General features: G+C 34.4%; 1 protein-coding gene across 1 annotated transcript in view; it reads left to right on the top strand.

Moving 5' to 3' along the window:
• Positions 1 to 12,033, top strand: part of COL4A5 (collagen type IV alpha 5 chain) — a 432,611-nt gene that overhangs the window by 214,610 nt on the left and 205,968 nt on the right. The window contains exons 4-7 of the mRNA XM_054580374.1: positions 1,929 to 1,973; positions 8,085 to 8,129; positions 8,883 to 8,945; positions 11,535 to 11,588. Of these exons, the coding sequence (XP_054436349.1) occupies positions 1,929 to 1,973; positions 8,085 to 8,129; positions 8,883 to 8,945; positions 11,535 to 11,588 (207 nt within the window). The remainder of the gene's footprint in view (positions 1 to 1,928; positions 1,974 to 8,084; positions 8,130 to 8,882; positions 8,946 to 11,534; positions 11,589 to 12,033) is intronic.

Below are 12,033 nucleotides of genomic sequence, written 5' to 3'. Positions count from 1 at the left end.
CCCCTTTGAATCTTGTACATTTCTTGATAAGCTCATTTCTAAATATTTTATCTTGTTTTTGCTATTATAAATTACATATTTTTTCCATTATGTTTTCTAACTGGTAATTGTCGGTATGTAAGGAAGCTATGGATTTCCTAATATTAGTTTTATATACAGTTATTTTACTTAATTATCTGATTGATTATAGTATACTTTCATTTAAATATCTTGGGTTTTTCTATGCATACAATCATATTATTTGCAAATAGTCATAGTTTTGCCTCATCTTTTCCAATTTTTATATCTCTAATTTCTCTCTCCTATCTAGCCATTTTGAATAGCACAACCAGTAAAGTACTAAGGTATTCTTGGTTTATTTCTGCCTCTATTGGAAAGACCCAAAATAATTCATTGTGCAAATGGTCTTCTAGTTGTTTTAAAATAGAATTAGTTTTCTTTAATCTTTTTAGAGATGTATCTGTTGTAGAAAGGGTACGATATTAAACTTTAAAAAAAAAAGGAAGGTATGGTAGACAGAATAATACCCACCCCCTAAAAGTGTCCTTGACCTAATCCCCAGAATCTGTGAATAGTTAGATTACGTAGATAAGTGAAATTAAGATTGCAGAAGGTTTTGAAATTGTTTATCAGGTGTTCATAGGCCACGGACGTTACTCTGGATTGTTTGGGTGGCCCCAGCGTAATCACAAGTGTCCTTTAAATGTTGGGGAAGAAGGCTGAAGAGTCGGTGTCAGAATGAGTTAAGTTAGAAAGATTCATTCAGCCATTGCTGGCTTTGAAGATTTAAGAAGGCCAGGAGCTGAGGAATGCTGGTAGCTCTAGAAGCTGGAAGAAGATAGGAAATGGATTCTCCCCCTAAAACCTCCAGAAAGTAACATAGCTTTGTCACTAAAACACTTGTCATACTTCTGACTTCCAGAACTGTAAGGTTGTGTTGTTGTAAGCTATACAGTTTGTAGTACTCTGTAATAACAGTATAGGAAACTAATATACCAGGTAACCTTTTCTCAAAATGAAACTTTTCACAGGAGCCCCACATGAAACAGATACAAACAGAGCCACACTGATTGAAGGAGGGTTGTGACATAGTCTAGAGGAACCTCCAATGGAAACTCTACGGGTGTGAGTTGAATAGTTTGGGAACCACTTTTGTAAAGTAAAATGTCCCGGTTTAATAAAAGCTAGCTAAAGCTTCAGCCAGTGACATATTAGCTATATAGTCTAGTGAAATCCCCACCTTTTGGAGCAAAATGAGGTTTTATGTACTTCATTTTCAAAGAAACAAATTAATAAAAAGATAGACAAGACTTTATATTTTAAGCATCGCGCTTGTTACTAGAAAGGGGTAAATAGATTAACACATGTGGGCAACCTCTTTTGCATGGAGTCTATAGCAGAAACTAGAAGGAACATCTGTGGCTCTTTCTTGTTACGTCTTAAGTGCTGCCAGTAGAAAGTGCCTATAAAACAAAGAAGAGATTTAAAACAAAGTGAAGAATCGTACATATTTGGTCTCAGGGATGGTGCTACTTATTCCAGCATGGCAAACAAATGAACTTAATAAAGAAAGTGCCTAGATTTTCAGCACTTATCTTGTTTATGCATAAATTATTTGGGGGATATCTACCTCGTGATTTCATTTTTGTTTTCTTGCATGATTCATAATTTACTTTATAGGTATGAAGTTTTGTCTATATGTCAGCAGTTTCTTTATCAGTAAATAAAGACCTTTCTTATTTTAATCACATAATAACTTATCTCAGTGCTTTCAGTTTCAATAATAAATGCTTCTTCCTTGGGTATGTAAATTTCTCATTAATTTTTACCAAGGTTTAAAAAAATTAATTCTCTCCTTTTATAATCTAAAATTCTTTATTTGAGGGTTATTTGGAAGGCAAAAGAACTCAGTATATTGTATTTTTCAGGGAGATGATGGAATTCCAGGGCCACCAGGACCAAAAGGAATCAGAGTAAGTGATATTTGCTTGTATATCAATGTGTTGTTGGTCAAAACAGAGAAAAATAAAGTGCAATATTACAAGACAAAAGTAGAAAACACTCATATTGAAATACAAAAAAAAATTAGTCTTTAAATAGTTAAACGTAAGAGTTATCTTGACATATCTGGTTGTCTATATAAATTAATGTAAGACAATTTTTCAGTTGTTTATGGTCAAAGAATTACAAAGTGATAAATTCTAACAAACTGCCTGTTTATTCAAAATGTATATCATACAGGTGGTCTAAACCAGAACTTCCCAATAATTGTGATCATCTCAGTCTTCTGAGTTTAGCAGGCTGGACCCTCGGGCTGTGTACCCCCCCAGTGTACCATGGACACATATTATAGTTTTAATTGTGTGTTTTGAAGAGGATAAGTTTGGAAAACAATGCTTTAAACCACTCTTAAAGAATAACTACTTTTGTAAGAATGCAACATTTCTTTAACTCTAGAATGTATGATTTTTCAAGTTGTAATGTTCTGGAAATCAGGATATCTCTCAAATTTGAAGTGCACATTTAGTATAATTTTTCTAGCAAGCTTTTAAGTGAACATATCTTTCAATATGTTCTAGAATTGGAGAGGGGATGACTGAAGTTTAAAAGTAGTATTGGCTTTTGGAAAATCATACTCAACTTTTCAGAGCCTCATTTTCTTCATTTGTTAAATTAGAGACACAAACAACACTCCAAGCTCCATTTTAGATTTGAAATTATGTGTTCATAGACTGATGAGGCACCTTAATTCAAGTATAAAATACATGGGTGGTGGCATAACATGTTTATGCGTGTGACAAAGACAATTAAACATTCTGATCCTTTGATCTCTAGAAATTTAATGGGTTTACACATCTTCCATAAATTTTAGAACATTCTATTTATTCTACTTTTTATCAACAACTAGTTTGCCTTGTATGCTCTTTACGACTGGTGTGGGCAGGGTACTGGAAAAGCAGGGAAGAAACTCAAAATCCGTAGTTTATTTTACCAGAAATATTTCTGTGTTTCTTCTGTAATAAATCGATATCAACATACTATTAAAGCTCTTCATAATAATCATAACATATCTCATAATACCTTTGGCTATTGTTAACTATGTTCTAAGTATTGTTGAGGCTAAGAAAAAGAACCATCCAGTCTATCAATTCCAATTTCCAAGTGTGTGGCAGTGCCTGAATAGCTAACGTCCCTCAACTAGAACTTCAGAAGTGCTTAGAACTAGGTGGCCTGGTAGTTCTGGTATCCTCAGGTCTCAGCTCGCAGGCAACTTCTGACATGCAAATTTTATGTCATATTATGATGGAACTTTTAAGGGTACAAAAATGCACAGAGACTATAGTCCAGTAAATCACATTTTCCCCCTACTCAGCTTCAAAAATGATCAAAATTTTGGCAACTACATTTCATCTATACCCCACCACTATTTTTTAGAATGTTTTAAAATAAATACCTCAAATTGTTCACTCCACCAATGAATACTTAAGCATGTCTCTCTAACTGATAACCAAATCACCATGATAACCATTATGACACTTAAAAAAATTAGCAAGGATTTTTCAATATACTTTAAAATTCAGTCCATATTCAGATTTCCCCAATTGTCTCAAAGATGTCTTTTTATAATTGATTTGTTCAAATCAGGATTGAAGTTACACATACTGCATTTGGTTGCTATATTCCTTAAGCTCCTTTTATTATGCCATTGGAATAACTGAGTTATTTGTACTATGAGACATATTGTACTATGTCTCATGTTCTAAATCAGGCTGATTGTTTACTCATGATGTCATTTAAATTATTCCTCTGTTCCCCCATATTTCCTGCAAATTGTAGGTTGCCTTGGAAGAAACACTAGATAACTTTCTGGGGATTCAGAATGAGCTGTATGCTTAAGATCTGTGATTTTACAGTATGTAAATTATACTGCAAAAATTTAAAGAAAATAGAAGAAGAACCAAAAATACATCAATAGAAAAGATCCTGTTGTGTTTGTAACCATCAATGGATGACTGGCTCAAAACATATCAGAAGGATTTATGTACTGATCACTTCAATAAAAATTTGTGGCTAGTGGGAAAAAAACACTTAATAGGTAGTGCTGTGTACTTACTACTGAATTACATCTTATGGCCCAAGTATCTGTCTATCCCCCTTTTTTGATGCTAGGTTTGATCAGTGGTCTCAGGACAATGAGCCTGATTCTGACAACAAAAATTTCCCCATCAACTTTCACATAATGGTTTAGCATCCATTGATGATCATCACCTAGATCTATTTTTCTTGTGTTCAGAATTGCAAAATGATGATTTTAAAGATTCTATTAATCCACCCTGATTCCGTTGACTGAGTGCCAGCCTGCGAATCAAAGGGTCACCAGTTCAATTCCCAGTCATGGCACATGACTGGGTTGCAGGCCAGGCCCCCAGTAGGGGGTGCTCAAGAGGCAATCGCACATTGATGTTTCACTCCTTTCTGCACTCTAAAAAGAAATAAAATCTTTTAAAAATTCTATTAATCCTTCATTTCTTAGCTAGAATACTAATCTATCAGCTGGAATTCTAATAGGATAATGAGTTGGTATACCAGCAACTTCAAGTGACAATCAAGGAAGGATTTTTTTTTTTATTTTGTTGTTATCCTTAAAAACACATGGGATTTACTAGTTTCAAACAATTATCCTCATTGTTCTTTTTGAAGCCCAAATTCTGACATCTTTGATCTGAGCTTCCCCCTTCAAGTTGGTCCCTGATCTGTATCCTTTTGACGAAACACCATTGATCTTTGATAACTTTCTGGCTTTCTGATACAAGACCCTTAAGGCTTCCTTTTCAGATCTGTAATTGACCATGTCTCTGATTCCAGGCTCTTTTTAGTGAAAAATGTGAATGTTAGTGTGAATGTTAAGGGTTTGCATTGTTATTGGATTTATCATGGTTTGACTGCCTTTTCAGTGGACAGAGTTACGAAATATGTATTTTTAAGAGAAAAAAATATCATGTGTTCATATTATTACTTCCAACTGAAATTTAAAATAATTTTTTTTGTATACTTATTCTTTCTCCCTGCCACCTCTCTCTCCCTAAGGTGAAAATCTTGATTCCAAATGACATTAATATGATTTATTATTTCCTTTATCCTACAGTATACCTACCTTATTATCAAAATAGCAGTTTGCAAATTAACAAAATAACAATTACAGATTTAATAGTATTAAGAAAGTTCTTAAATGCCATTAATTTGCTGTTCTCTTTTCCCCTTTGAATTGACTAATTTCACAAAGAATTCTAGTCAAGATATGAGGTCTGTCTGGAGAAAGTTGAGTCATTGTTAATGTAACGAGAACAGTTTGTGCGACATCCATGTAACCTGGCAGCCAAGGAGAATGGACTGGAATGGGCACGTGTGAACAATGAGGACTTTACTGTAGTAGTCAGTAGGGGTGGTAGATGCCATTGAGTGAGCACATGCATTGTGTGGCTGTCACATTAAAAATGACTGATCGAGTAGAGCAACATATCTGCATCAAATTTTGGGTTAAACTTGAACATTCCTCTGTGGAAACTGGATGGCCCAGAAGGCCACAGTTATGCGCAACGGGTGGTTGGCAGCTTCATCACAACGATATGCCCTTTTATGCATCACGTCTCGTGCAGAGATTTGTGGCAAAACATCAGATCACCCTATGGCCCAGATTTGGTGCCCTGCAACTTTTGGCTTTTCCCAAAACTAAAATCACCTTTGAAAGGGAAGAGATTTCACACCATCAATGAGATTCAGGAAAATACAACAGGGAAGCTGATGGTGATTGGGAGAATTGTGTGAGGTCCCAAGGTGTCTACTTTGAAGGGGACTGAGGCGTCATTCTCCTATGTACAATGGTTCTTTTATCTTGTATCTTCTTCAATAAATGTCTCTATTTTTTATATTTGCATGGCTGGATACCTTCTGGACAGACTTCATATGGTGTTTTAAAAGCACTTGAAGTGTTCTTTTCTCTATATGGCTATGTCTGTAACTTGATACATATTAAGTTCATTGATTCCAGTTTGTTTTCAACTTTCAATGATTTCCTTTTTACTGCTTTTTAATTTTAATTTTTAATTTTTAAGACACATTGTTTTATAAGGTATAATCAGAGATGTTCATCATTCATCCTTACTATCCCCCATCTCGTTTTGTCCTTCCCTCATAAATAACCATTTTTATCATTTTTTTGTTTATTTTTTCATTGTTAAGTAGCACTACCCTTCCAAAGGGGGAGCTCCGTCCCGCAGTGTCCCCCAGAGCACGGATGAAATGAAAATGCCCAGCACATGATCTGCTTGAGGAGGAAAGGCTGGCTAATCTCTTAGAGGCAAAGAGCCCCTTGCACCTTTCTCCTTGGGCTTTTATTGAGTTTTGCTTGTATAAGGATACATAGCACGTAAAGCTCATCAAACAATGTTAAACAGTAATGATTAAAGGAAGTAGATGATGTTTTAAGGATAACAGTAAAGGGATTACAAGAGTCTTTCTGAGTCAGGGTCTAGTAGACCAATGAAGCTCATTTGGCCCTAAAACCTGAGAAAATAAACTCATCCTATGCTCAGACCCCAAACACCAGTACTCATTAGCTCAAGGGCATTCTTAGCAAAGCAGGTTTCATAGGATTAAATGCATTTCTTTTCCAGGCCTAATTGCCCCTGTGAACCACCTGATCCATATTAGGGCTATACCTGCCTTTAGCATTGTTTCACTGACCCGGTCAGGCTGGTGGAGCAGAGCAGCCAAGAGATGAGGAGACTTCTTTCAGATAGAATGAGGACTCCAGCCTTGACAAAACCGAGGGGTGAGGGTCTTTTGCCCCTTTTCTGTGTCCCCCAAGTCCTTCCCCAATGGACCCTATTCGACTGTTCCTGTCTTAGGTTGCCCCTGCCATCGAGGGATCTTACCCGTCATTGACTAACCAGCCATCCTCCAGGGCCAATGTGATGGAGGCGGGGGGGGGGGGCTGCACCTCTGCCAGGGGGACAGGTTTTGTGTCCTCAGTGGCCTATTTTCCCAAGACCTCCTAGCTTATGTCCAGCCTTGGGGCCCTCTCACCTGTCAGCGAGGCTACAGTGCCTGAAACCAGGCAGGACGGTTCCCAGCACCCTTCTTATACCATGGTAGCATATTATATACACCTCTTACATTTTGCTTCTTTTTTTTAACATTATATTCTGAAGACTACAATATATTCCAATGTACAGAAATCTTTCTTCATTGTTTCTAACAGCTGCATGGTTTTACATTATGTTGATTTAATATAATTTATTTAGGCATGTCCCTATTGTTTCTAATCTTTAGCTGTAGCTACAGTTCTATGGTCATTTCTAAAATTTAGCTATAATAATGCTACAGTGAATAACATTGAATTTCACATTTTGTTTCATAATTTCTAGTGTATCTGAGGTAAGTCCTTAAAAATGATCTGCTTCAAAGGGTAAATACATGCGTAGTTTTGCTAGATACTTCCAAATTTCTCTCCATGGCATTTGAATCCCATTAGCAGTATATTAGAGTAGCTCTTCTGTACCCTCAGCCACAAAGAATATTGTCAAATTTGTGGTTTAGCTAATCTTGACACGGGAATTCATTGAAAATTTTTTGTGTGATCACATTGATATTCTCTGGAGCAAATATATTTGCCACTTATCCATCCTCTGCTAAGTTCAATATTCATCACAAACCCAGGAGAACCACTTTATCTTTTAGAAAAGATTTTAATCTACTATTTTGCCTGCTCTTAGTCAGTACAATGAATTCAATGCTCCCTCAAATAGGAATTTCTTCTGGAGTTTTCTATAGACACTTGTAACAAGTATAGAGATTTTTTTCTATGACCTTTAGAAGAATAATGACTGGTAATCAGTTAGACACATTTCGTCTGTTAGATTTATAAATGCAGTTTTCATAATTTCCTTAGGTAGGATATTATTTTATTGTTACTATAAAATAAATAAAATCTTTTAAAAATTCTATTAATCCTTCATTTCTTAGCTAGAATACTAATCTATCAGCTATCTTATTTGGTTCAATAAATTTATTTCTTCTCATAGGGTCCTCCCGGACTTCCTGGATTTCCAGGGACACCAGGTCTTCCAGTAAGTAGGATCTGGCTCCTTATTTTTAAATCTCTTAAAAAATAATCAAAGATTTCCTTCTTTTTTATGGCTGAGTAGTATTCTGTTGTGTATATGTACCACTGCTTTTTTATCCACTCATTTACTGATGGACACTTGGGATGCTTCCAAATTTTGGCAATCGTAAACAGCACTGCAATGAACATAGGAGTGCCTAGAATCTTTTGGATCAGTGTTTTGGGTTTCTTTGGATGTATTTCCAGAAGTGGATTCTCTGGGTCATAAGGCAGTTCCATTTTTAATTTTTTGAGTAAACTTCATAGTGTTTTCCACAGTGGCTGCACTAAACTGCATTCCCACTCACAGTACATGAGGGTTCCCTATTCTCCATATTGTTGCCAACTAAGCCAGTCAGAGATAGACAAATACCATATGATTTTACTTATATGTGGAATTGAATGAACACAATAAACAAAGAAACAAAATAGAAACAAACTGAATATACAGAAAACAGACTGAAAGCTTTCAGAGAGGAGGGGCTTGAGAGCTTGGGTAAAATAGGTAGAAGAGAGTGAAGGAAGGAGAAATTGTGTTGGAAGGAGACTAAATTTGGGGTGGTGAACACAATACTGTATACAAATGATGTATTATAGAATTGTATACTTGAAACCTACATAATTTTTATTGACCACTGTAACCCCAGTAAATCCAATAAAATATTTTTTAAAAAGTAACCTAAGAACTATTATATATATCTTATATCTATTTTCAAAGGGAATACCAGGCCATGATGGGGCACCCGGACCTCAAGGTATCTCTGGATGCAATGGAACCAAGGTGAGATCTCAACTTAGGTTTATGCAATATGCTTAATAATGATAACTTTAAAAAATCAATATGAGCAACATTGAAGAAGAGATATAGTAGCTTCATGTCTGAGACATACATAAAGATATATTCTGAGTTAACATTTTTAATGTATTAAAACATCAATAATGCTTTAAGTATGTGTAAGTAGTTGGGATATTGCATTGGATCGAAGATTACTTACAAAATACTTTTCTGACTTTTGTGTGAAGTAGGATGAGAGTTAAAAAGGAATTAGGATATATATGTTTTAAATATTATATGAGTTGTTAAAAGTAATACTTAAGAATGTCATTCATTAGCTTTGCTTCTTTAAAAAACTAGGTACAATTTAAGTTTTCAAAAATTTCATATTTAAAATTGTTTTTGCTTTGCTTAATAACATCTTTAAGGAATACAACTTAAAAATCTATATGTAATACAGCACATCCATTTTAACTATAATCTATTAGTATGAAACATCAAACTCCTCTCCATCAGTGAAAATGATGAATTTAAGAATTTTAAAAGAAAAAGAAAACATTACATATGACATACATCTTTTCCTGACCTACTGCTTTTGGTTTTAGTTATAACTACATTTAATATAAAGTTATAGCAAGAAAAAAAGAGGAAAATTGGCTTTTTGAAATCTTAGATATTACAGCCTCTGTGTTTATTCCTTCAGTTTTCTCCTTTTCCTGTAGGTTGATTCAACAATGTTATTATTTTCTGTATATTCTTTTAGTATTTTCCATTTCACACATAATATTCTGTGAAACTATTCATGAAATACACTAGATCTTTCTAACTAATGACATGTGTCAGGTTTTATATTTGGACGTGTATTTTAAAAAACTTGAATAAAATATATTACAAAAGCTGTATTTTGTGATATTTATTATAGTATACACTAGAACACAGTAAAATTATTCTTACACCCAATATTTTTCCAGGTCAGTATGACCTTTGCCAATGTAATAATAATAATAAGAACAACAATAATAATAAACTATTTTGTATTTGTGAGGCCTACTTGTGGTCTTCATTTCAGCTAGGGTTACCTTACAGGGACAAGACCAATGTGGAGCTAACATGACAAATACCATGTTAAAAGTGGGCTGCAATACATTCTTTTGCCTGTTCTAGTTATTTGTTTAACAACTTAAAAGAAGAAGAAAATATTGTATTTGAGAAACATTTTTTCCGACCCATTTTTTCTTGGTTTTAGTCATGCCTTGAGCAACAATCAGACCACTAGCCAAAGTCTTAAATTTGAAGACAAATCATCTTCGATGAACATATATGATTACAAGGATATTTTTCTTTCTTTTTGTAAAACAGCACCTTAGCAGATTACATAATTAGTTTGTGTTTGAGGCCTCCAATTATATGAGCAACAGAATTTTTTAAAAATTGATTTATTATGTATACTTTTAGATAAAATATTTTTTAAATATGTTTCTTACTATCTAACTAATAGAATAAACCCCAGACATGGAACCAAAATATATAGGTTCTTTTGTTTTCTGTCTTCTAAACTTGATTTCAAGACCACTTCCTTTCTCTCTGCACCTACCTTTTCCATGTGTACAAAGTGGTGGAGAGGAATATTGAACAATAACTAAAGGCACTCAGATGTAATAATTTTACTCTCTTAAACCTCTGATAAGGATGTTTCTAAGATTACAGTGGCATACAGATATTTGAAAGGAGGTTGCATTAGAATTCTTCTACAGAAATTTTAGCTTTTGTTTTCTAAACCAAATGTCCATATTAATATTTTATAATAGTGAGAAAAAAATGGGTGCTTAGAAAACCTAAGGACCTGCAGTTGTTAGAACTATTGTTAGTATTGTCTTCTTGACAATATTAATGGCATTCTTTCTTACCATTATTTCCTCCTAACAAAAATAATTTCAAATAGTTTATAATAAAAGAAAAATTCAATAAGGTAGATAAAATAAGAATGTATATAATGTGTGGGCAGGAAATTGGCGCAAATTATTAACTTAAGTGTGATCACGGCCAAGAGTCTGTGATGATATTGTATCAAAATGAATCTGTCAGGAGGAAATGACTGAGGTAGAAGATTTTTTAAAATTTCTTTTTCTTTTACTATGTTTTTAGTTTTTAAACATGTGTGGGTTTTTTAAAGATTTTATTTATTTTTAGAGAGAGGGGAAGAGAAGGAGAGAAACATGGATGTGTGAGAGAAACAGACTGGTTGCCTCTCGCATGTCCCCAACTGGGGACCTGGCCTGCCACCCAGGCATGTACCCTGATAGGAATCGAACCAGCGACCTTTTGGTTCACAGATGGCCCTCAACCCACTGAGCCACACCAGCCAGGGCTTTTTTTTTTTTTTAATTTCTGATTAGGATTGATGAGTAGAGATAAAACTATCGTAGAAATTTGACATGATATGGATAGTTGATATTGAAGTAATTGGAAAGTGAAGGCTAATGAATTTTTAGCAATCTGTCAGGTTTCAAAATGGCTTTTACAGAAATATTTTCAATAAATCATTGTTTGTTGGTATTTCTTGTCCTTTCATGCTTTCTTTTTAACCCTTTCTAGGGAGAACGTGGATTTCCAGGGAGTCCCGGTTTTCCTGGTTTACAGGGTCCTCCAGTAAGTTATAAAATTTGGGATTATAATGAACACAGGAATTGACAGAAGAAGCAGAAGTGTAAAAAGTGAGCTCAATGCATTCATGTAGAACAAAGTAGTAAATTTTATAGTAGTAAACTAGAAAAGGATTTTTTTGAAAAAGAAGTTTGTAGTATAGCTCTGTGTTGGGTAAAAGCAAGGATTCTATGTTGTTTAATACAGAGTGAGGCAAATGTAGGTTTACAGTTGTATGTTCAACACAGTTTATTCTTGTATTATTATTTATTATTGTATTATTTTCTGTACAAATAGCTCGAAACCTCATTTTGCCCCACCCCGCATAAATGTCATTAAGTATCCTAATATACATTGTACTCAGAATGATCCTACAGAAATTTATCAATTTTAACTTTATTTGGAAAGCATTGTATCCTTTTGTTTGCTCTGCTTTCATATTTATATGTAG

This window comes from Pteronotus mesoamericanus, unplaced genomic scaffold, assembly GCF_021234165.1.
Source record: "Pteronotus mesoamericanus isolate MK-2021 breed Mesoamerican mustached bat unplaced genomic scaffold, CSHL_Meso_final contig_58, whole genome shotgun sequence".
NCBI classification, from domain to species: Eukaryota; Metazoa; Chordata; class Mammalia; order Chiroptera; family Mormoopidae; genus Pteronotus; species Pteronotus mesoamericanus.
Note: the sequence above shows the minus strand (reverse complement) of the source record. Positions and strands in the feature narration are given on the sequence as shown.